Source organism: Canis lupus, chromosome 4 (genome assembly GCF_048164855.1).
Source record: "Canis lupus baileyi chromosome 4, mCanLup2.hap1, whole genome shotgun sequence".
Taxonomy (NCBI): Eukaryota; Metazoa; Chordata; class Mammalia; order Carnivora; family Canidae; genus Canis; species Canis lupus.
This window is the reverse complement of record NC_132841.1, coordinates 14,657,607-14,684,550: the sequence shown is the minus strand read 5'-3', so window position 1 is coordinate 14,684,550 and position 26,944 is coordinate 14,657,607. Positions and strand designations below refer to the sequence as shown.

Genomic DNA, 26,944 nt, shown 5'->3' with positions numbered 1-26,944 from the left:
TTTACACACAAGTGTCACGTGATGGGTAATTAGCCAGGTAACTATAGGTTTTTCTCTGCTAGAAAAGTATACGTTTCATCATGCTTTGAAATCTGCCTTATTATCAGCACTGCTATGAAAACAATGTTTTATTTCTTATTGAGTGAATAGGCCACGCATGAAGCATTGTTTTTGTAGGGCCTAATAGAATACCTTCTTTGTGAACCAAAGAAGTAGAATGGGTAGTTGGAAGGTGGAGAATATCCTCCATCATGATTAGCAAGTAACCATTTTAAGGGAGACGAGGATTAAAACAGTGCAATTGCCTAGAATACGAAACATTAGATGTCATGCTAAAACCATCTCCTTAATAACCTGTCACCTAAAAAAAAGACAGATTACGAACAAGCCGATAATAAAAAAGATAAAGCAGAGCAAGTCCAGTCTGGATTTGTTTATTTCCCTGCACATTTTTGTAACTGCTATAATCCTGAAACATGTAAAAGATTCCCTTGAGGAAGGGACGAATTAATAAGTGCCAGTATTAATACGTAAAATGTCTACACACAACAAACCCCTACAACACTACCAAAAATCCTCAGGCTGGAAGGCTAGCTTCGAGCATGTTCAAAATCCCTCTTAATGAGTTTCTCAGAATAAGTCTATAGATGGCTGACTACAAATTAAGCCAAAATAGTTAAAAATGGCATTCCCCCGCCCCAAGCAGGTTGCTTCTCCTACCAGGTACTGATGAGACAGCCCCTCCACTAGAGTGTATCATCCTAGGAAGTGCTGGACAAGAAGTCAAGTCAACCACTGAAAGTATGGAAGGATTCTAGTTTGGTTCAGAGCAGAGAACTCCAGAGGTTTTCAGAGGTTGACCATAAAAGTGACATGTTTACTCAACCTAGTAGGTGTAACTTTGAAGTTAGAGTGCCTACATGATAGACCTAAGACTGTTACGGGGAAGATAAGACAAACACAGAAGAAAAAGATACTGAATTATATTGCTAGTTACAGAGTAAGGTGCTCAGTAGATGGTAGAGACACTCAATGTGATTAAGAGCTCCAAAAGCAGGGAAAATCCTATGAGCTGCATGGCTCACGAGGGCTTCAGGTGCTTAACTTGGTCTTAAAGAAAACAGCATTTCTACAGGTAAAGAGTCCTGGAAGGGGCATTTCAAGAATGAGTGAAGGCATGAGCCACTCAAAATGCACTGCAGAGATTGAGGAGCAGGAGGGTAGGTCCATGTTGTTAACGAGAAAGAAGACCAAGCAGTCAGACGAGTTAGACTAAAGAAGGTGTACATAAAGGGTAGGAGATAAGGTAGAGAGATAGGCGGTCTTAACATTCCGTGTCCACTCTGAGCTGGCAATTCCACCTTTATAGATATATAAGGAAATAGTCTTGGAAACATGCAGAGCTCCCAGAACTTCATAGAGTTTTAGGAAAACAGAAGCAGCCCAAATGTCCAACAATAGAAATACCTCTATATTGAAACGTTAGGCAGGTGCAAAGAAACAGTGTAGAGCATTTTAGGACATGAGGCACTGCCATACAAAAAACATCTGTATAGATTTCAATGGGGGAGGCAAACATTAGATTTCATTTTTATGGGGAAAGAGTTTATGCATATGAATTCCTGTCTATCCACATATTAGATACATTGGCACATAGATATATCAAAGCGCTAAAAGCACTTACTTCTGAATGGGAGGGAAAGAAGCAACTTCCATTTTTCTGCTTTTTGTTTGCAATGCCTACATTTTGTAATATGGACATGGATAGCATTGGTAATAAAAAACCACAACAATGAAAGTTATTTCATAAAAAAGAAAAGAAATAGAGGATGGGGTAAACAGTTCACTGGAAGCTTGCCTACAACATTCGTACTTTATCCGGTAGGCATGAGGTTATCCAAGAAAGCAAGGCGGGGGGGGGGGGGGGGGCGGAGGGCGGCTACAGGCTGAAAGGCAATATTTTAAAAGGGTCCACGGGATAAAAATGTTAGAAATTATAAAAATTTAGAAAGCAAGTGGAGAGGTCCAAATGAAGAAAGTTCGAGGCAAGGCATGGCTCTGGGATTTCGGGGAAGAATGAAGCACTGCCACTTCATCCCAGCACACTAACGGAGTACTCACGGGGCAAGGCAATCAAGAAACCCTGAAATGGCAGGACTATTTGCTCAGCCCCTACTGTGCATGAAGCACTTCGGAAAGGCTTTGAAAACCTACCATTACTTCAGTCTGTCCTAAATAAATACATTTATTAAAATGGGGTAAAAGTCCAAAACTCGGCTTTTCTCTGCAGTGACCTGTACAAACTACAGACTTACACACATAATGCTGGAGGAGACAAGGGGAGTGAATCTTTGACATTTAGGAAAATTAATGTTTTGCAATAAAACCTCACATTTGAAGTACTCTAAAAGATAAACGAGCTGTTTGGAAGAATCAGCGTCAACACTAAAGAGAATTAAGCCTAAATGCCCAAATCAAATATCTGCTCACAAAACCCTCTGGAAAAGTCACATCAATTCACATGTACGATGTATGTCCTTTGTGTTCCAAGGTGATACCATTGTGATAACAGCTGTAATAATGGCCCACAGTCAGTAACCATGCAGTGGCTCAAGGGATGAGAGGTGGAAAGCAAACAAAAACATTTTAGAGTCACAATAATAGGAGAAAAGCATTTTGCATCTCCAACTGGAAGGGGAGCTGTTGAATCAAACCTTATTTTTAAAGCACATTTGAGGTACAGAGTCAATGTCGCACTCCTATCACCAAATGCAAATAGAATTATTGGTCCAAGTTCATCAATCTATCTATGATACCAGAAATTTATGAGCTTGCAAGAAGCTAAGGCTGCCAAAAGACTCTTTCCAGTAGACCAGGTATGTAACCAAGAACTAAAGGTGGTGTATATATATTTATATGTGTGTGTGTGTGTGTGTGTGTGTGTGTAGAGAGAGAGAGAGACAGAGAGACAGAGAGACAGAGAGAGCAAAGGACTCAGACCGCAGCTGAATTTCTTTCATCTTTGGTTATCTTCCCATCAGATTGTGAAATTAACATTTCTCATTAATGAAGCTAAAACAAAATTAAAAAGGTTGATTGCTTTCTCCATGGTGGTCCTTTTATCATAGAAATGGCCACAGAATACCCGACTAAAGACAAAATACCAGAAAAACAGAAAATGAAAACAAAACCAGAATAGTTAAGAGTCCAGGAGGATGCTAATGCATTAAACTAACACATATGATAATTTAGGGAATACTTGTTAGTCTTTCTCTTATTTGATCGGAGCAGGTTAAAGAAGCTGGACACCAAGCTGGTATTCAACTGTGGACCTTTAATGAAGCAAAAACCAGCTGAGGCAAGTGTCACCTTAAATGCTAGAGTACACAACAACAGAACTGCAGAAGCCAAAAGAACACAGCACTGGGATTGAGCCACAGAGACTCCCACCATCTTAATGGACAATAATTTTCATTAGATAATAGTCTACATTTAATGCTACTGTTTAAAAACAAAAACAAAAAACCAAGTAACTAAAATTCAGTAGTCGCTGAATTAACATGTTTTCCCCTTTGTGCTCTGAGAATTAGAAATCCAGGCCATACAGCTGTAGAGAAGAAGAGTGCCATACTTTAGTCAGTGTCATGATCTACCTGGAGGCTGCCAAGCCAGATGGATGTGTATCACAGTCCCTCTTCCACTGGAAGCTGTTTGGGTCTAGGTTTCTCAGCACAGATGAGCTCATAAAACATAAATGGGTAAGCAGGTATAAAAGAACACCCAAAGTAGATCCTAAGATGAGTAACCAGGATGGTGAGGGATTTTTAGAACCACATCCCGGGGAAGAATCGAAAAAATGGGGATTGTTTAGGCAAATAGAAATAGCACTAAGGACTAGTTCAATGAAAGGGGATGAGAAACATCAACTGGACCAACGTCCAGCTTCACAACTCTCTGAAGAGCTTGAAAAAAGCATGAGTTTCCTACCTTGTGCACACATTGTAGCCAAGAGGTGAATACTGGTAACCTGAATACTAAAAATAACACCAAAACTTCCAATTTCACTTTTTTCTTCCTACTTCTGCCCTGACATCTCCATTCTAAAAGAATAAACTCCTAAATTCTACAAACTTCTCTTCTGTTGACTATCCATCTTCAGCCCATGATCAAATGAAGATAGGAATCTAGAATTCTAAAAAGCATTCATTACTCTAGAAAACACTAGAAGATCCGCAATCAACAGAAATTCCAAACGAGAGGAGCTTAACTTGGAATGAGCCATCATGAGTGATGGCAATACGAGTATCCAGACAGCAATATCCATGACCAGCTGCCGACTGGCTCACACATACTTAGATTTTGCAGACTTCCTTTCCAGCAGGAACAGCCAAGATGGCTGAGTGCAGACAAAATACACGATTGTCATTTTTTCAAGACAGTTCTTACACACACATTCTACCATTATTTCAGGACAATGTTCAACTGTTTGATTACATGGGCAAGCTGAATTCTGACTTTAAAATGAAAATAAATAACCTTCCTGATCTGTTCCCAGATGCTTAGAAAAGTTATTCGAAAGCTTTAGATGTCTTGGACACAGACTCTTGGAAATATGAACATACTCCTGTTCAGAGGTCCTTTGGGCTGTCAATTTACAGTGGCACGAAGCAACCTCCTGAAGACACAGCCATGTTAGTCCCTGGATAGCAGGCTTCTCCGGTGTTAATGGTGCCACGATGAACTTTTTAAAAGAATCTGTGGTTCACACAACAATACTGTCATAGGGCCTTGTGAGAAAATCCTTTAGAAAGTACCCTTACAAATTTTTGATAAGCTCCATATGTAATTGATTTCTATGTTGAACTCAACGATTCTATAAAGGCCAGATTGGTTTTAGTGAAGAGGCCCTTCTATAGGGATTCCTTGTGATATTCATGAACAGAATAATTCAACAACATATCATCTAAGAAACTCTGGAAATTTCTACCTTAAGGAAAACAGTACAGCTAACATGGCAACAGAAGTTAAATATAAATACCAAATAAGCTCACAAGACTGTTTCATATACATAGAAAGTTTATATCTAGGAAGGAAGAAAGAAGGAAGAAAGGAAAGGACTGTCCTAATAAGAAGCATGTCTTCAATCCTAGTAAGTTCACTTGATGTACCAAGTGAAAAACCCTCCCTGATAAACTATCAGCACCTTAGCATGCTTCCTATTGGAGCCCTTTAAGCAGTTTTTGTCTGCAGAGTAAGAATCCTACCCATATCCACACGCCAGGAAGCAGCTTGACATATCAAACTCCAAAGTGATCTGAAATAACCGTTTGAAATACAAGGCCTCCAGAATTTCCAAGCAAAGACTATAGTCAATTTCTAAATAAAAATCCTTGAGAAGTCATTGACATTACTGGCCACTTATGAGCCAGCTTATTTTGACAAAATTTTTGAGAGGAAAAAAGTTATACAACATAAAAATATACATATCTATATGTAAGGAAACATATAAATATGTAATAGGGTACATATAAAATATCATTTTACAGTGTGAGTGGTGTGTGTGTGTGTGTGTATGCAAAGATCAGAAGGATTTTAATAATAGTATCGGCCTTCTTTTGAGGCACATAATAATAAGGGTATACCATGCCCTCAACACTAGACCGTGTGATTAGGGAAGCTCAAAATGAACAAATAAACTAATATCATACTGCATAGCTCCCTCTCATATAAATCTTCCTTCTGATAATAACACAGTCATAATACTAGGACTTCAGTATCACAAATGATTCCATTGACACTAATTATTCCTCAGTTGATCTTCTCAAAAACCCAGTGAGATAACGCAGGGTACATACTATTACAGCTACTTTACACAATTACAGCTAAAGGTATAAGCATACAGTGACTCTTCGAGGAAGTGACAGATCTCCAGAACAGGAAGAGCCAAGATTCTCCCGACCTTCTCCTTACTGTTCTTTCAACACCACCATGTTGTCTATTCCCCAAAGTATAACAAAATCCGGGCAACAGAAGGGACAGGGGAAGCCACACTTTCTCAATTTGATGGGCCTTTAGAAACAGAAATTGAACCAAGGGAACCCCCATCATTAAATTCAGCTGTACCCACACCCACATCCTTTGGTCTCTTTTCTCAGTTTCAGCTCAGACGCTCTATCTTTTCTTTCTTTTTTCTAGAGACACATTTGGAGATGAAACCATTCATAACTGCCCATCCACAGACAGTTTGTGGCAGCATAATTGACAATGAGTCTGCTGCAAAAAAATGAAAATGCTGTTTTAATAACCTTGGCCTAAAATACATTCTGTTGTATGCCTCAAAGGGTTTCAATAAAAAGTCAACCTGTAGAGACATATTTTCTTGGCTTAAACAACAATCCAAAGCATATAAATGTAGTCCAACTATAATGACATATTTATAGGCCAATAAAGCTTACACTGCAGCTTTCATACTTCACTTAAAGGAACTCTGTAAGAAGCAGTGTTATATAAAATAATTTGATTTTTTTCAAACTATAGCCCAAGGAATAAAAAAATGCAAGTTTCCTATGTTTAACTGATAGTGTTTATATTCCTTCGTTGCTAAAAATTTTGTAAAATGAAATAATTCTTCATTTGACGACGTCCAACTGCCATACCAAATATGGGTATCAAGTCCACTTTATTACAAAAGCTAACTACTGTAATTCTAAAGACAAAAATAAATAACTAGAAGCTTGTGTAGTGAATGATTTAATCAACCCGATTCTTCTGGAAAAACAGGTTCCTGTGTTCATTACGCTTATGAATTATACATTCCTTAACCCTTGTATTTTAACATAGCTCTTTCTCTCTCTTTTTTTCCTTTTCCTATAAACTTCAGTATGAAACTGTCTGTGGAGAAGGTAAAACATCTTACCGAGTAAAGTCACAATTTGAATTGGTTTCATACTGAACTTTCTTTCTTTGAAAAGGACAAAGAGGAGGGAAAGGGACGAAGGCATGCTAACACATCTCAGGAGTGTTTTTGAAGATTATTGGTTTTCCCACTATCTAGATGTGTCATTTTAGTCACCAGTCATTTTGAATCTTAAACGAAAACTGCAGAGATTTGTAAAAAGCAAACATGATATCCACAAATATTGTCCTTGAAGGGGAAGAGAATTAAAAAAAAAAAAAGAGCTGTGCTTCGAATCAGAGCAGTTATTGGAAGCTGCCATTTGGGGCAGAGTTTCTCTTTGCGGAGTATTAATTTGCTGGCAGACACACATTTGTGAGAACATTCTTGTTTTTTTACTCTTCAGAGAGAGACAGGAAGTGACACAAACTGGGATTAAAGGGAACTTATTCTACCTAAACATTGAGCAAGAAGAGTTCTTTAATTAGCTTTTAGATGGTAAAATCCCTTCTCTAAGAGTCAACTTAATTATTTTGTCGCTATTGATGTTTTAACGTGATGAAATCCTTCGGTTAAAAACATAACGTATCGGAGTTTTATTTTAGCCACAAGAAAGGTGAGATCTTTCCATTCTTTGCTTACTTCCACCAGAAAAAAAAAGAGGGGGGTCTTAAATAATCTCAGAGTTCATCTTCTTTCTTTGGTAAGAACAATGAGGAGTTGGAAGTGTTCTACAGAAGGAAAAACCTAATAAGTGTGTGAACTTCCATTAACAATGTGGTATTGGAAGTGGTTTCAGTGTGGCCCAGAGAGAGAGAGATAAGAAAACCACTGTGTAGAAAGAAAAGTGCAGACAACAAATATTTTGATGTTGCAGACAAAAAGGAAGAGGTTGAAGAGAAAGTTGCTAGGACAGGAATGTGTACAGCAAGTGACACCCCCTGTCTCCCCAATATATACATCCTAACAATGTAGGCTTGTGAACCTTAGATCAAGCAGATAATGGAAACTCATTACATTAAGGAAAGTTTTTGTTTCTCTTTCCACATTATTACAACACAGTGTGCATTCCAATTACAAAAGCTATTTGTCTCAAATTCCCCACAGTTCATACCAACTGAGTAGAATTTCAAGGCCCCAAATTCTATCCTTAAAGGGGTATTTTACATTAAAAAAAAAAAAAAAGAAGGAAAAAGTAACATGGTGTTTCTTGTTCACCAGAGGAGAGCCTCCCCATCAAATCTCCTGTTGATTATTTTCCCTTTCTCAGCACTAATTGTATTGCTGTTTCCCAAATGAGACTGAAAAAAAAATTCAGAATCACCTAGGAAGTCTTTTTTTCAGGCCACATTCCTTGGCCTTGCCTTAATCCTACTGGATGAACAATCTGGGGAAGCTGGACTTAGCAATCAGTATTATTTTTAAAATTCCCCTAGTGAGTCTACCAAACACTAGGTTTAAAAACCACTAAGTACTTTGAATATTCACTATAAATCAATTTCTTCTGAAATTAATTATTAAAAAGTACATCATGGACTTTTTTTTAGAATTCAGTAAGATCAAACCCTCTAAATCTTTTGCTAGAATTAAGAGATTGAGTTTCTTTTCAGATTCATTAATAAACTATCAATTTTAAACAGAAAACAAGTCTGCTATAAATACTCTTGTTTATATGTGTGACATCAAGCTTAACCATCTACACATCCTTTTGTCCCCCGTGGGTTTCCTGTTTAGTTTTTTATTAGTAACAGTATATTCCATAACTAAAAAAAAAAATCAAACAAACAAAAGAAATGTTTAAATGTTAGGGTGAACATAAGACAATAGCAATACAACTTAGAGCAAACATTAGAAAAGTAATACAACACATGTATTATCCAGCATTATCACACATCAAGAGACTAGTCATTGTGTGTTCATGAAATTGGGGAATATAACAGCATATATAGGAAATTTAGTAAAAAAAAAAAAAATTGGGGGCTTTAAAATAAAACACCAGATTAATAATTTTCTTCAAAAGTCAGGCTGCCATGTCCAAAATATTACCGCCTGACATTTACCAAAAGATGACAGGAAACTGTTAGTCGTTGACTCAAATTGCAAGAAAATATTAATATGATTCCCAATGCACAGTACAGCTCATCACAAATCAGAATCACAGGAAAGACAGTTACTGCTGTTATGCAGTCTCTTTATGCCAATTAAGTAAAGAGTCTGGGTTTGTTGTAATAGTTAAATCCTAGGCTAAAGAAAACAGGAAGTTGTCACATTAAGGCATAAAATAGGGCTATGAAAATCAGCATTGTGCTAGAATGAAAGAAAAAGATGCCTTAATATGTTAAAAGTGAAGTTCCTCTTTGCCTAAAGAGGAAATAACTAGTCTAACTCAGAGGTCAACAACTTTGGTGTTAAGCAACGCTAGGAGAGTAAGTCAGTGAGCACCACAGGGAGATACAAATAGACGGGAGAGGATAAAAGAAATGGCCACAGAAAGCCTCTGGAGAAGAACGTGTTAAGAAAAAGCAAAAGAATTCATCAGGAAGCCCCTTGTATACGCCAGTCATCACTGTGGTAAACTAAACCCTTTATATCTTAAATTTCAGTGACGCAGTAAAGTCCCCATCTTTTCCAGATGGGGAAACTGAGACTAGGAGGCGAAACAATTTGACATTGCTCCACACTAAGTAACTCATCTCTCTTCCTCGCTCTGCTTCCCACCCAGCCTTGGTAAACAAACACATGAAATCCTGACATGGTGTTAAGAGATGTCATACTATCTCCTCAGAACAAATATTTAAACTCTTCATTAATTCAATCTCAGGTGCCCTAATTAAGTCTTCTGCCTTGACACCAAATGGGAGCTGCCTAAGGCCATGTGTTGTATCACCTGGTTCCTGGCTCAGGGTCCCACCAGGAGAAGGCCCTGCAATCCGGCAGCCAGCATCCATCCCTTACATACCCCAACAATCCGTCCATACATATTCCCAAGACCCTCTGAAGTCAAATAAATTTTATGTCTATATAAAATTATATATATGACAGGGTTTCCAGAAAGGCCTACAACCAGAAAAAAAAAAAAAGTAGGTTACTACTGTCTACACCCACACATGAGATTTGGAAGTACAAATTATATTTACCAAGGTCAGCCTTTTCCTTGAGAACGTCTTTGAAGTTGAGTCCACTGTTGAGTGTTGACTGCCTATACTTCAGCAAAGCTTCCTTCTGTCCATTCCTCCCCAAGGCCGTGGTCTTCACGGCCCCAGCCTGGAGGCCACATCTCCACTTGGAGAAATCAGAGTGTACCCACTTGACCAGGTCTTCAAGCTTCACGATTACCTTTTCAGAAACAGCAATGACTTCATCCTGCAAGAAGTGGTCAGGGAAGAACAAAACATTATTTGTGGTTGTAGGGCAAATGAGAAATGTTCAACAAAGCTCCTCTGAGATACTATTTGAGTGGTTCAACCTTATGCATGAAGACAATGTGCTTTTTGGTGACAAGAGAATCTTCAATAACTCACTTCAGTGGTTTTTCACTGCTAGCTGCCTAGTTGAAAAATAATTTAGAAGATCTACTTGTAATATGATTAGAAAGTGTTCCCCAAATTGGGTAGTGATTCTGATAGCCATTTTTAATGCCAGTTGCCAAAGCCCACTCTGCCTGTCTGACCACTTACTCCGGTGAAAGCTAATTTTTAGGTGCAGTTAATTGCAAAAGTAAAAAGTGAGAACTAGGTGACTAATGGTTAGCCTGTCTCTATATAAATGGTCTAAGTAATCTGGGATTCTTGGAACTCTGACTCACCCCCAAATTCCTATGTTTATGGTACATTTTCCCTTGGCTTATACACAAATATTGAATTTAACTTTTGTCTAAAAATTAAATAAAACTGTGATGTAATCCCAAAAGAAATACTTCATAAATGTTATGTGCTTCCCACTGAAAGAAACTTACACATTCTCATGTTTCTTAAAAACTTTGTAAGCTGAGAAATGAACTGATTTTTTTCTTTTAATACATATGGGTAAGAGGAGAGAGGGTGAGCAAAGAGAAAGTCTTTGAATCTAAGAAAAGTAGTTGAAACTTAAGTTTCTCGTATGGATCATAAATTTGAATTTTAAGCATCTCTAATTGCTTCCAGGGAACAACCAACTTCTCTGACTCAGAATTAATCCAGCAAGATATTTAATAGATATCCATCCATGGAGTGAAGGAGGGCCTCTCTTACTGAAGATTCTTTGGAAAAGGCTTAAGAAGATCATCTCACTGGGTTTTAAGTTAAATTATTTGAAGCATTTGACATTTCAACTTGAACTGACTTCTTTCATTTCTTTTACTTCACATTTCTGAAGAAAGCTTAGCTGTGAAAACCCCTAAGCTTACAAAATCTTAGAAATATTTTTGACAAACAACAACAGGAAGATGTCTCTAAGCTATTAAACAAAAGGAATTCACAAGTGATTTTGGCTAATTTTGCTGTTAAACATGACTCTTTCCTCCTTCTCCTCCCCCACCTACACACACACACACACACACACACACGCACACACGTACTACACATGCAACTCCAAAGCAAACAAAAAAGGGTTTATTAAGATAAGCTTCACACAATAAGAAACCCTGGATTTAGTTTTTAAAAATGTTTTAAGGTAGGATCTAAAATTTCACTTTTCCTCATCCAGTTCCAAGCTGCTTCTGAGAACAAAGTTTGTCAGGCAGCAGCAAAATAAATACTCTATCAAAAATGAAAAGTAAAACTTTCGTAATGGAGTCCTTTCTCTTATCATGATTAAATATGGACTTCCACTGAATGGGACCCAAAGTGGAAACTGTTTTTATCCTCTGCTCAAGAAAAAAAAAAAAAAATCAGTACTTTATAAACAATGGAGCACATTACAAAGTACCATTTCAACGGATGATTTCACTCAGATTCACTACACCATCCTCTTGAAATAAAAGATCTGTCGTTGTCACGCATTTTATAGCTATTACATGGTGATTATTAAATGTCAGAATGAAAATTCAGGCTGGGTATGGTTTCAAAGCATATGGGAACAGCTTCTGGACAGGGCACACAAGAAATCAAGTTTAGAATATACTGGAAAATAATTATCATGTATATAAGTCTCAATATTAGCAAAGATGGAATTTGGCAACAATGTTACCAAATATGGTTCCTCAGAAGAGGCCAGTTTGGAGATGAGTGTTATTTTCAAATAGCTCTAACTATGATCAAATGATTATCATTTCAATTACCAGTTGCTTCAGATCTTTTCCAAGAAATGGCATGACTAGCTCTGGCTGGCTTACAGCGCCCGCCAAACAAATAGTTTATTAACCAAGAGAAAATACAATCCTTATGATGTCACTGATGAATAAACCCATCTTTCAAGATTCAGTCTATAGATTTTGTCCTTCCTCCCTTTCTCTTTCTCAGGAACAGACTTCATGAATATACACACATATATAAAAACAAATGCAGGAATTCACATAAACACGCATAAGCCATAAACCCAAGTTTGGATTAATTGTGCAACCACCAGTATGTTTTACTGTGGATTCACAGAGAAACTGGCCCTGCAACATTGTCAAATGCCAGGATTTAGAAGGAAATCTGATAAGCGGAGGAGGGGGAAGCAACAAACCAACCCAAAAAAAACAAAACAGCTAACATATATATAGAAAATGTCTCAGGAAACATTGCTTTGTACACACAATGGCATAAATCACATGTTCGTATTTACTATTCTGGGCAAGCATTGACTAAAGTTCCTAATACTCGCCGTTCTCGGGCAAGCCTCTATGTCTAAGAAAAGAATTTCAATAAGCTCATCTCATGATTACATTAGCTCTCTGCAAACCAAGAATTAGCACTGGATAAATATTGCTGATTTTCTCTAATACAACACAAAAGGAACACAAAGGAATACACTTTGTTATTCTCATAATGTACCTTGGCTATTCAATTAACCCAGCTCCCAATCAATATTTATGGAGGCTGCGTCGAGACGCTACCGAAGTCCAGATCCCCTGTCGCCATTGTTTGAAGTGGCTTGTTTCTGTCATTTGGATTTTGTGTGTACCACTGTATAAAAACAGCTTATTCCATCATGGAATCCTCTCTGTCAGAGAGGAGAGTATCTAGGCGTGAAGTCACAAATGAGCCTGTTTGTGTATTGTTGGCCTCCCCACGTGTTCAAAAAAGTGGGCAACTTCCCAGTAGGTCTCTGGACTTCCATCTTTCCATAAAATAAAATAAAAACAAAACGGTAAAAAAATAAATAAATAAAATGCAAAAGAGCTGCCAAAACAAAAACAATAAACAGCTGAAAGTGGGTGCTTTCTTTAGAGAAGATGTGAGATCTCTAGTTTACTGGTGACCCCATCACTCTCTACTGTCTTACAGCCAGTCCACTTTTCCCTTACCTGCCTGGCCCCTGGGCAGCCGGCCAGCAGTTAAGCTTGCGCACCCTGACGTAGTCCACCTCTTTCATTTTATTGACAAAGATGGTGAGGTTCAGTGACATAGCCTCCTACCAACTTCCGATAGAACTTGGACAAGACTTCAGGTCCCCTATCTGCCAACATAGCATTCATCCTGGACTCCGGAGTCTCTGCCTGGGTTTGATCCTAGGCCTGCAATTTATTCACTGGGAACACCAGGAAACTTATTTAACCTCCTTGTGCTTCTATGTTGTTGTTTTTTTTTTTTTTTTTTTTTTAATGTACTGAAAAAAAAAAAGGACAATAATACTCTACCTCTTAAGGTAATTGCGAGGATTTAAATGGGCTTACATAAATGCAGTGGGATGTTGGAGTCAGCCACATTTTCATTGTCATAAGTCCTCTGCACTGGTGTTTTCCAAAGTGTGCCATGCAGAGATGAGTTTAGATGGTTCAGGGGTAAACTTTTTTTTTTTTTTTTTTTATAAGTTACTCATTGCTTATTTATTTTTGTGGTTACTTTCCATTTATGGGAAAGTGGTACTGGTTTTCCATTTATAGGAGATTTAGAAAGTTTCCTCTTGAAATAAATGTAAGTTAAAAAAAATAGGTTGATTTCAACAAAACCATTAAGTAAACACAGGACATGTGAGTATGGCAAAAAAATAAAATAAAAGAGAAGATGCTATGAAAATGACTGAAATTTGGGACAGTGTATTATGTCAGTGGTTCTCAAAGCGTAGTCCAGGAACCCTGGGGAATCCCCAAGACTATTTCAGGTGGTCCGTACAAGCAAAACAAAGATCATAATAATACTAAGACATTATTTGCTTCTTTCAGTCTTATTTTCTTTCAAGTGTAGAGTGGGGTTTTCCAGAGACTATATGACATATGGTAAGGCAGGAGAGTAAATGCAGAAGCAGATACGAGAATCCAGCTGCCTCTCTCAAGCCAGACACTAAAGAGTTTATAAAAATGTAAAACAATGCCACTGTTTTTACTAATTCTTTGTTTTTCAAAATATGGTTAATTTTCATAAAAATGTGGCACTTATATAATAGGTTTATATTACTATTTTTATTTTTTAAATTAACTTACAGTAAAATTTCCTGTTTTGATGTACAGCTCTATGAGTTTTAACACATGGCAACCGCTGATCTGTTCTTGCTATTGTGTTCTCTTTTCCAAATGTCATATAAATTGAATCATACCATCTGAAATCTTTTGAGACTGCTTCTTTCACTCAGCATAACGCCTTTGAGATCCATCCATGTTGCAGATGTATCAACAGCCTGATTCCTTTTCACTGCTGAGTAGTATCTCCTGTGACGTGGATGTGTCACAAAATTGTTTATCCATTCACCCACTGAGGGACGCTGGGTTGTTTTCAACTCTGGTGACTACAACTAGAGCTGCTGTAAACATTCACATGAAGGTTTTTTTGTGAACATACATTTTTAATTCACTAGAACAAATCCTCAGGAGAGGGACTGCTGGGTAAGTGTAGATCTAATGTTCTAGTCGGTTTTCCAGAGTGGCTGGACCATTTTGTACTCCTACCAGGAAATAGATGAGCATTCCAGTTGTTTCTCTTCCTTGTCAGTACTCGATACCATCTTTGTTAATTAACTTATTATGGCCTACTCTAAATATGTGTGGAGTGGCTTATCATGTTTTAATTTTCATTTCCCTAATGACTAATGATGTCGAACATCTTTTCAGGTGTTACTTTTTCATCCATATATCCTTTATGGTGAAGCACATGTTGAAGTCTTTGGCTTATTTCTCAAATTGGACTGTTTGTTTTCTTAACATTGCATTTTCTTGTATCTACTGGTCTTTTGTCAGATATGTGATTTGGAGTATTTTCTCCCGTTCTGTGGCTGTCTTTTCATTCTCTTAACAGTGTCTTCAAAGGTTTTAAATTTTGATCAAGTCCAGTTTGATCAGGTTGTTTCTTCTTTGAATCGTGGCTTTGCTGTTGCACCTATGAGCTCTTTGCCTAATCCCAGGTCACAAAGAGTTTCTCCTATGTTTCCTTCCCAAAGTTGTAGAGTTTTATATTTAGAAATATGATCTATTTTGGCTTAATCTTGTATAATGTTTGAGATTCAGCTTGACATTCATTTTTTCTACATATGGATGTCGTATTATTTTTATTTTTAAATGAATTACCAAGTACTTTAAGTTACTTCTCATTTTTAATTTATTTTTTAAATTTTTAAAAAGATTTTTATTTATTTATTCATGAGAGACATGCAGAGAGAGACAGAGACATAGGTAAAGGGAGAGGCAGGCTCCCTGTGGGGGGCCTGATGCAGGATGAGATCCCAGAACCCTGGGATCACAACCTGAGCCAAAGGCAGATGCTCAACCACTGAGCCACTCAGGTGCCCTTCATTTTTAATTTGTAATGCAGTAAATAGCAATAGATATAAGTCTCATAAACTAAAGCTCCTCGGCGTCCTTGATAATTTGGATATAAAGGGTCTTGAGTTCAAAACCTTTGACAATGTTGTATTATATCATGAACCCAAGACCTTTCCTCATTCTTTGTTTCCTTTGATTTCTTAGTGGCATTTGATAAAGAACAACCCTTCCTTCGACAAAACTCTCCCTCTTGTTAAGAACTGTGAAGAGTGTGAGATTTTACTCTACTTTCAAACTTACAAGTTGGCCTGCCACAGTTCTACAGATGCTGGCAGAGGACAGAAGACTCCTGGTCAGAGACAAAGAATGGTTTATTGCTCACAGCAACAGCTGCAGTGAAATACCGTGTTTGTGTTGTTTCTTTAATACCTAATTGTCAAAATGGGATACAAAGAGGGTGAGATGACACGTGAACATGCAGTGGGGTGCATTACAGGATAGGACCCTGAGTGTAGAGAACCCAAATCTTTAATACTGATCAATAATCATGCCTACTCTTTGTTCCATAGAAAGACACTAGCTCTGTCTTCCAAAGCTGTTCACTATATAGGCATCCTTGAAAAGATAGCCCAGAACAGGAAATCAGTGGCTCTGCTCACAAGATGTGCAAAAACTCAATGGATCCATGAAGAACACCCACCCAACACCTACCACCTCTATATTTCTTTGCTTCATTCAATTTCTCTTCTTCGTTATTCCATCTCCCTACTGGGAAAATGTAGGAAACATAGATCCTTAGATATAGTCTGGGTCCAGATCCTCTTTCTCTGAATATTACTCTTTGAGGAAATCATTTTCCATGGGAATTCCAGTATTCACCCTTTAACTACATTCTACAGTTTGGTTCCAAAAATTCATCTAGACTCTAGTCCCATATTGTCAATTTGATGTCTCAGAATCAACTCACACCTAGTGGAACTGCACAGCCCATTTGGCTGATCGTAAGAAAAGATCTTAGACAACACAAGGGAAATTTAAATTCCCCAACTGTGGCTAGCTTTCCCCCAAAATCTATTCTTCCTTTCTTCTTTAGTAATAAACTGCTAATTTGCTGCACACAGAATAAAGACACCATTTCCCCTGCTCCTCTTATAGCTAGTTTCAGTCATGTGACCAAGTTCTTACAAAAAAAAAAAAAAAAGTATGAGTAATAGTGGTGTGTGCAACTTCCAGGTCATGGCCTTAAAGGGAATGGATATACCTTTGGAACATACACATGAGGACAAATCTCTTAGGAGAAAAAAAACAGAGGAGTTGGCTCTCTAGGCAATCTCATGCAGCAGAACCACCATACCATCCCTGAACCATATACCTGTAGGTGGTGACACAAGTGAGGTTTTGAACTCCCAACTTACTTAAACATTTTAATTCTGGGTCTCTCTTGCACACAGATAAACCTTTATCATGATAAATATATCATTCCTCAGGAGAGAGAACATGAACACAACCTTCCTTATAACATCATGTGGTAACTAGTAACCAATCATTGCTTAGGATAGCTATATTCAGGGATGCCTACATGGCTCAGTCAGTTAAGCACCCAACCCAGCCTAGGTCATGATCTTAGGGTCAGGGGATCAAGTCCCTCGTTGGGCTCGATGCTCAGCATGGAGTCTACTTGTTCCTCTCCCTCTGCTCCTCCTCTGCTTGCTCTCTTTCCTCCAATAAATAAATAAATAAATAAATAAAATCTTTTAAAAGGATAACTATATTCAGCTATGTTAATGAAGCCCAAAGATTATGAACACAGATGTAATATCAAAGGGTTTGGCAGGAGGAGGACTGAATGAGAACAGGAAAACACAGCATATTCATCTCAATCTTCCCCAAACATCCTAGATTTTTAAAATATTCTTTGTAGCAACCAAAATGTGATAAATGTTGGAAACACAAACATGACAACAGGTGATATGTTAGCTAAATAAATAGTGAAACCAAAATAATAGTCCAATTGGTTCCACAAGAGTGGGATATTTTCATCTAGATAGAAACTAAAAATGAAAAAAAAAAAAAAAAAAAAGAAGCCCAAAACCCTCTATTAAATGCTATCATTTAGAAAGACCAGTGCAAGCACATCAGCTTGTGCACTAACCACCGTGGTAGGCAGATGTGCCCATGGTGTGCAAAGGTAAGACAGTGCCACCAATGGGCCTGGCTGGGTTGGCCACTCGCATGCTTTCAAACCCTGTCCAGATGACTGCTATTCTAGGCACCTTCATTTGGCTGATCACTCTCCCTGTTAGATGTTGGTGTGCTCCACTAACAGGATTCCTACAGAATGAGTATAAAGGTTTCATTACAGGCACATGGTTGCCAGTCAGAGTCCAACAAAGTCAGGGAGGACAGAATGGTGATATGGGTCAACAAGATGAAGTTTTCACTGGCTGGCCATGAAATGAGAAAAATAAAGACAATGCCATGAGCATTTCGTGAAGCTCCATTTGCTAGATTTCAGGGATGATCTTTGCACCAGTTAGCATCCCAGCAGGAAACAGATGGAATACTTGTGTAATGAAAATCCAAGGAAGATTTTATAAAGGCTCTAATGATAAAGTTATTGATAGGATGTAAAGGAACCACAAGAGATGGATAGTACACGAACTTGGGCTGAGCGCAGGTTGGTTATCATCACTTCCAGGCCAAAAAGTCAAAGCCAAGGAGCCAGTGGTTACCAGAAGAGAGGAAACCCTTCTATCGGTGGCGGTGACTCTTCCTTAGAGGGACACCAAAGTCCGGAGGAACCTCACAGGAAAGAACAGGGGATAAATACTTGCCTTCACCCTCCTTCCTACCCTCATCTTGCAGGGCACCTCTATGCTATGGCTGAACCCCACTGGAAGCCACAGGGCCAGGAGCTGTGTCGATGGAGCAAACCAGTGAAACAGTCAGAGGGCAGAGAGAAGGGAGCAGGGCTGCTCTAGCGGGGCCCCTGCACACTCTTCCCATTTAAGACTTCATTCTTCCTCCTTTCATCTGGTGTAATAATATCCATTTTTCCTCAGAAATAAAGATGGCAATAGACGATAGTAGTTGTTTTTTAACGTCCTGAGTAGACAAAATAAAATGATATCAACACTAAGTTGGTCCCTGAACTGGGAATTACTGTTCTTATTACATGTGACATAATGGTAAATCTTTATTAGGCACCACTATTTCATGCTGAATTGCATAATTCTGTGTTCTACAGGAAACACCCACACCGCTGAAACTTTTCAGTGGCAGGTACCCTTGCTTAATTTCTACCTCTCCTGGACTTCCCAAAGAGCTAAGGACTGTGCTGTGCCTAAAGCACACAAAACTACTTATTTTAACAGTATGCCATCTCTGGCTGTTCCATGTTGGGAGAAACTAAGAGACACTCAGAAAGCACTGGCTTCCAAGTCTGCCTAACCCAGATGCAGCTCTACTAGGTTTAATGTCCATATTTATCTTGGGACATGATATCATCTTGCCCAGGTCTCATCTAAAAAATGGGGTGGGGGTGGGGTGCCTAGCTGGCTCAGTCAGTGGATCATGTGACTTTTGATTTCAGTCAGGGTTGTGAGTTCCAGCTCACGACCCTGGACATAGAGATCACTTAAAAAAAATGGGGGGGAAATAAGATTAAAAAAACCCTTGCCTCCTTGGGCAGTCAGGATGTTGAAGCAATCAGAGTACAATGGTCAACACAGAGAAGGCACCCAAGAAACAACGGCTATTACTATTACTACATCACATCATTTTAACTGAAGATGAGGGAGTGAAGGTGACGAGTATCCAGATGCCACCCATGAGTAGCTGTGTGTATTCCTAACGCTTCTTAATTCTTTGTCTGGGAACAATGATACCTGTAGTTACTGCTAGGTACCTCCAAGGGGGAAGCTGGGCCAGAAAGCAGTCACTAATTGTCTGGGTTCCTAAGTCATTTCCCTCAGTCCTTGAAGAAAGAGCAGTGGAAAACTCTGAGATGTTTTACTTTACCTAGACACTAATCCATGAATTTAACAGACACGCTTTTATCTGATCTCTCCAAGGACCCTCTGAGGTAGGTGCTCTCAGGCCCATTTTAGAGATGAGAAAACTGAGGTGAAACCAGAAGCCAGATTTGGTAACACCCTCATCTCATTGGCAGATTAGTCTCTGTGGTCTTTTCAGTACAACACTCCATGCTACTCCCACCCTAGGATAAGGGAACTCTGCCCTAACAGTGTCTTGGGGGCTGGGGGTGGGTGGGTGGGATTTAAGGTCATTCTGCAGCCAAAGGGATTTTAATTTTTGATTTGTATTGTGGTTTTGTCCCCAAAGTAAGATTACAGGAATTGCCGTTCATGTGCTTTTTAAAAATGTGAAGAATTTTCTGTTGTCCGAGTGATGAAGATATCCTCTCAAGTATGCGCTAAGGTTTAATTTGACTCCCTGAACATGATGAAATGGATTTGCCATGGAGCCTCATTAGTGTATTGGGTTCCAATTTCCCAAGCCAGCCCCTTCTCTCTCAACCTCCTCCCTCCCTCCCTGCAGACGTTTGGGTGAAGCTTGTGGCTCAATGAACTTTGGAAATCCATCCTGGCACAATTAGAGGGAGTAAGCAAACAGAAGACTGCTCTGAGGTGTGATTTGTCAGATGTAATGCGACCATCCTTCACGGCATAGCCAAAGGCATTTGCGTATCAAACAAGTAATTCAAAAATCCTAAATATTTTATGGTCCTAAATACATTTTTAATACAGGCTAATCTAAAACCTGTTAGGCTGCAGCCTGCTCCCCTGACCAGAAGCCCATCTCTAAAGAAAGCCCAGAAACATCCTCTCATTAATTCCCTGTTTCATATCTTTCCTTTCAGATTGACCATGGATGAGCCTTTTTTTCCTCCCTGAGATTAAAAACTGTCTACACAGAAAGCAAGATACATCCCAGCGTCCTAGATATTTCCTCCCTAAACAGGCAAGTATTTGATATATACTGAAAGACGCGTTAATGGTGGAGCCCGCCCACCTTCCCTTTGGCCAAATTAATAGGGTCTTAACTCCACAGCCTAGGTTTTTTTTTTAACTACCTACAGGTTGCTATAATAAAAACTAGCTTGGCACCCATATTCTTAGCTGTGGCCATTAAAACATAAGCAAAAGAAGATAAATGAGCCCAATTCGAGTGTTAAAGTTCAGTTGAGAACATTCTATAAAAGCAAAAACAGTAACAATAAAACCCAAACTCAACTTCTACCCAACACGGATGATCTATTACGCTGAACAACTCCAAACCATTCCTTTGACATCTTCTGATCTTTTTTTACCCAGTTTTATAGGCACATTACCTCCTGCCCAGGTACACAGTTCAGCAGAACCTACACACCATAAGGACCCTAAAAGGAAGAAGACTCTTTGCCTCTGTTGGTATATGAAAACCATATTATTCAGGGCTGTCTGAATTATTCAGGGCTATTGGGGATCTGGCACGGAGTCCTAAAATACTGCTGTCATTAATGAGAAGAGCAGTCTTCACAGAACATCACCAAAAGCCTCATGCCTATTTAGAATGCTTTAATGTAGAAACCAAGTAAGTCTTCCTGTTTTGTGTAGCCTCCATTTAAACATAAACATATGATTTAGACATGCTCCCTCTTGTTAAACATTTTTTCTTGTTCTGTTCACTTAGCATAGTTCCCATTATTATCCTTACGTGTACTATGGCGGTGGAATAATTTGAGGCCCACAGCTTTATTTAATAATGTAATTATCCTATATTGGATTACTTAAAGGGGCTTTGTATTTTTAAGTTCTGGTTTTTCCTATACTGGTGATATGCTCTGCCGTGGTAAATGATTCAGGCTTCAATCAAAAGCTCTAAACTCAGTTTGGAAAAATATTGAGTGTTTTTGAATAAGCCAGGATTAATGCAAAAGCCAATTTGCAACCACAGTTGGTGACCTTTCTACTCCTGTTCAAAGACTGTGGTGTGCAGGCTGGCACAGGGGACAGACCCAAGCAACTCCAACAGCCTGATTCCAACTCTTCTGACACCTCAGGGAGGTTGTATAAACCAGAGTACAAAGCCCCAGGTCTCTTCAAGGTAAGCTTTCTGAAAGCAGGGCTGAAACTTGCATGGCCTTCCATGCCTTCCAGTATCTGGTATATTCCCACATGGAGCTTAAAGAATGAGTGAGTGAATGAATGAACAAATGGATGGATGGATAGATGGATGATGGATGGACAAATGAATGAACACATGTCCTTCTGGACATTCTGACAAAACAGGTGCAGGAGGGAATACAGAAGGAACCATCTTTAATGCATTCATGGGAGCATTCACATGCTGAGCGACATCCAGTGTTATTGTCAGGAGCGATTTTTTTCCCTAATTCAACTCAATCTGATCCAGTTGACCTGTATTGACTGTGCTCTGTGCCAAGCACTGGGCTGAGAGATAAGGATGCCTAAGACACTGGTGCTGCCCCTTCAAAAATGCATGGTGCTCGCAGCCTCCTATTCTCAGCTAGGAAATGAAGGCTCCTCTCTTTTTAGTCCTTTGCCAGAGAATCCATTCACTCTTCCCTTCTTGATGTTCTGAGCATCTACTCTAAGCTGTGCTAGGTGCTAGGGTAGCTGGGAGAGAAACCCCTGAATCATGGCTGCCTGTCTGGGGTTGGTGGTCGGGGTGGGGGGAGTTGGGTAGACAATCAACAATAGCCCTCAGCTAAATATGATTTATATAATGAGAAACTGTCATAAGTGATTTCATTCATTCCACAAATATGTAAGGAGCACCAATTATATGTCAGGCATTGGGGTTACAGTCAGAAATAAAACAGACCAAAATCCCTATCTTCTTGGAGCCTACCGTCATTCAGTGCAGTGTGTAGCGTATGTATGGGGTGTGTACATTAGGGGAGAGTGGGGTGGGGCAGAGAAGCCACGTAATAAACAAAAGCAGAAGGAAAAGAACTAGAAGAGGCAATCATGGAAGACTGGGGTGTTACTGGGGATGAGTTCAAAATCGAGTGGTTGGAGAAGACTCTCTGCTATTACCCTAAGGAACAGAAGGAGCTAGCAAGGTGAGGACAGGAGGGGAGGAGGGGGAAAAAGAATACAGAACACGCATGCAGAGAAAACAGAGGATACACAGGCACAATGTCAAACTCAAGGTTAAACACACACACACACACACACACACGCACGCACGCACCATGGTGCATGTCTTATAGCTGATGCATGCTTCTAAATCCGAATCCAGATTCCTTTTCTCTACGTTTCCTGTGGGTTGAACATGGAAGCTACCCTAGAAATCAACTTCCATTGTTAAAAATGGACCAAAATTTGCTCAATGTCATCTTTTCTTCAAACTTTTATGCCTACACATGTATGCTTTGAACAGCTTGTTAAAAACCAGGTTATATCTTCCCAGAAAGAGAAATAGATAAGTTTTCCTGTGAAATAGCTGATTTCCACAGACTTTAAAAGGTAGAAGGCCAGCTGCTCTCTGACATATGCACACGGTTGGTGGGTAGCTAGGACATGCTCATCTCCTGTAGACGCACTCGTCAGAAACACAATCCAGGACAACAGTCCCTTTCATTTGAACGTTTAGGTCTTTACATGGACATATACCAATCTGATTTATTGCCCCTCCTCAACCACTGTGCATGAAACATACTTGTTTTCTTATAGATTAAGGAGCCTGTTTAATTATATCAGGTATAGGGTCCTCCTTCCCCTTCTCTCTGCAGCCTTATACCAGAACCAATGCCCTTTCCAGCAAAACTCTCCAAATTCACTGATCAAGATGTTAGGTTTAAGAAAGACCCAATATGGCTTGTTGACATGCTCTAAGACTATCAAATCTTTAAAAGATTAAAGCAATCTGCTGTCTACCATGTACGTCTCCTATAATTAAACGCCCAGAAGAGCGAAGAGGTATTTGGAAGGAACCACCCAAGGAGAATATGTAACAACAAAAGGAGAGAGAGAGAGAGAGAAAAAAAAAAAAGGAGCAAAGAGAGGGTAAAAAGAGTATCATTCAACCCTCATCAGACTAGCCTTACACTAAAGTGGCTGGCTCCATTGCTGACTGCTAATATGGCTCCCCTCAATGCCCACCTCCTCATATTAATGCCCTTGGGTAATACTCTCCCCTTGAGTGTGGGTTGCACATCAGCCAACAAACAGAATTAGGCAAATGTATGTCATTTCTGAGATTAGGTTACAAAAGGTCTGTGGCTTCTGTCTCTCTCACACACTGTGAGGGAAGTCAGCCACCACACTGGAAACTGGCCCATGGAGAAACCACAGCGAGGGATTGAGGGAGGCCCCGGCCACTAGCCAGAAGGAAGGAGACCCTCAGTCCAACAGCCCTGGAGGACCTGTGGCCTGCCAACAGGCAAGTGAGTCCACCTAGAAGTAGATTCTACCCAAGTGAACTTTGAAATGACCATAGCTGAGGAGGGCACCGCGGCTGCAACTTGGAGAAACCCTAAGCCAGAGGCACCCCACTAAGCCTTACCCACACTCCTAGCCCACAGAAACAGTAATAAATGTGGTCTGAAGACACAAATTGCGGGACAACTTGTTATACAATAGATAACTAAATATATTCATCTTTAATATGGGATACATGTACACATTTTTGTATGATAATGAAATGAAGTCTATAAAAGAAGGTGCTAAATACCAGTTTCAACTACGCTTGAAAATTAGCCGAATTTCCGTTGATAAGTGGAAAAACGCTTCCTGCAACTGCCTAAATCCAGAAACAACTGCCTATAGAAGAGAACTTTTCTTTTTTGGGCGGGTGAGGACCAACAAAAATTTCCAAGAACACTATTTAACAATATGAGCATACGTTCCTGGATGAAAGGGCAAAGTAAAAGACATTCTTGCCAAGTAAGGGTAACTTTATGTTTTCTCTCCTTGAAGCAACTAAAGCAAAAGGAGCCGATATTACTCATCTCTTTGCCCCCAAAGTACCCCGGATATACTAATAAATATGGGTTGAATTGAATTGAATAAAAATTTGCAGCCAAAAGGCCTATGTTTAAAAATAGAAATGTTTTTCAAGAGCAGTATTGTATTACATCCTTAGCTACCAGAGAAGAAGCCCAAGCCTTGTGTCTCTCTTTTCCTCCTCCCACCTTTTCCAGATTCATCTTTGGAAAGCCCTTGGCACAGCTGACCAGTCAGAATTGTGTTGCTTATGAACACAATTTCGGGCCCTGTAGATACACAATCCTCCAATCTTCATGGCCAAGATCAAGATGTGGCTTCTCTTTGCTTAAAAAGAGAAACAAACAAGCAAATAAAAAGGGCAGAAAATTGCCTTTAAAAATTAAAGCCAAAAAAAAAAAAATTAAGGCAACTGAGATATCTCAATATTCTGACATGCTGAGAATGTTTTCACTCCACTGCTTCGAGGGGTCATTTAAGGAATTCGGGGGGTCAGGAGTGATTTGAACACCTGCTTGGCTGTCTATTGAATTACTGATCTATAACATCAAAAATGTGGAGTGAGAAACAGGACCTATAACTGGAAAGAAAAAAACCAGAGCCTGTTGATAATTTTAAAAGACACTACCATTTATGTGATTCATATAATTTGCATTAGGAAAAACATCTTCAGCCTTTTTACTAGATCCTTCTTTTTGCCTGCCCAGATAGTTGGGGATGCATATTTTACAACCCAATGCATTGTTGCTGAACGCACATTCAGCTCCCAGGAGCACAAAACACAATTAGACTATTATGGAGAATATTCACAAGAAACAGAATGGAACAGATTATTTCACTTAAGACACACAGAATTCAATTATTTTCTGTATTTATAACCCATGTACACTCGATTTTGGAATAATTTGGTGAGGAGACTGAGTACTACAGCAGTGTTTTCATCTGAATTCAGTAATCTGATATACACTGTGGGATTAACCCAAAGCAAAAGGATTTAATGGCCCAGCAGGCAGTCTCTATTTTGAAGATCCTTCGTCTGAGATCCCCCAGCCATTTTGGCTGGGACCCCTTCCCTTCCCTTTGCATCCTTTGCTGATGGTTTTTTGCTTTTTAAAAGAACCTGCCCTTGTACATCTTCAAGATACGTGCAAAATACACTCCCTACCACCACCACCAACAGAGGAGGAGGGAGAGGCAGCATCCATCTCGGGGGGGGTCAAACACGTTTTTTAGATCGGGGGTGGGGTGGGGTGGGGTGGTAAGAATAGGAAATTGGAGAGGCTTTTTTTAAACAGCGGGAAAGTGAGGGAGACGATTTTAAATAAATTCAATGTTGTGCACATTCAGCAGATCAACCCCAGTTTCCTTGTAGCACAAGGTGTGGGGGGGCAGAACCTGAGAAGCAGGTTTGCACTTTCTTTGGCGTACCAAGATGGAACATCTGGAAGGCAGATTTTGTCTCTTGATGCCATCATCCTCCCATCTCACCCTATGTTGTTGTGGATGATGGGGAAGACGCCCCCCTCAAGGTCCTTTAAGGCCTAAATAGTACAGATCAGAACAGAGACTTGACCAGAAACCCCAAACATGGATCAAAAACTCTGCACCTAGCCAGAAAAGCCTCGGGACAGACGGGAAGCCAGGAAGTTAAAACTCTATTCAAATTAAGTTTTTTTAGTTACCATTTTTCGAACAATAGTTAATAGTCCAACTACTCAGCCAATCCATTACTTAAGGAGCTACTAACAGTCTAGCACCTGACATACTTCATTGAGACAATAACGTTATGATTTGGCCCCTGACCAGGAAGGATCGATAACTAGCATCTGCTAAAGGCCTAGGACGCCAGGCCAGGGTTTGGAGCTCTGTGCCCATATAAATTTCATTGGATATTCACGGCCCTGCAAGATGAACCCATTTTACAGGTAAAGAAACTGAGATCCCAACAAGATTAAGTAAGCAGACCAAGATGACCTCTAGCTACTAACTGGCAGAGTATATATGCCCATTTGGTTTTCTCAAGCTTCTAGACTAAGAGTTTATATTTCTACCGGAAAGATAAAATGCACAGGTGAAATTACTAATCAGCATTGCCTTCAGATTCAAGACAAGCCTGACCTGCTAGATCCCCTAAAGTCTGGCCTCAGTGGACCTTATTTTCCACTAAATCCCTGCCCTCTCACCCAGAGCCGACCATAGCCAATATTGTCGTGTCCTTCCTCTCTATCTGCCTATGGCTTCTTCTGTCAAGGATGAATG

At 39.4% G+C, this 26,944-nt stretch overlaps 1 protein-coding gene across 1 annotated transcript in view; it reads right to left on the bottom strand.

Annotated features, from left to right (window-relative positions):
- The window catches only part of ARID5B (AT-rich interaction domain 5B), a 178,514-nt gene that overhangs the window by 137,558 nt on the left and 14,012 nt on the right, over positions 1 to 26,944 (bottom strand). Inside the window, exon 3 of the mRNA XM_072823215.1 lies at positions 10,033 to 10,258. Within this exon, the coding sequence (XP_072679316.1) occupies positions 10,033 to 10,258 (226 nt within the window). The remainder of the gene's footprint in view (positions 1 to 10,032; positions 10,259 to 26,944) is intronic.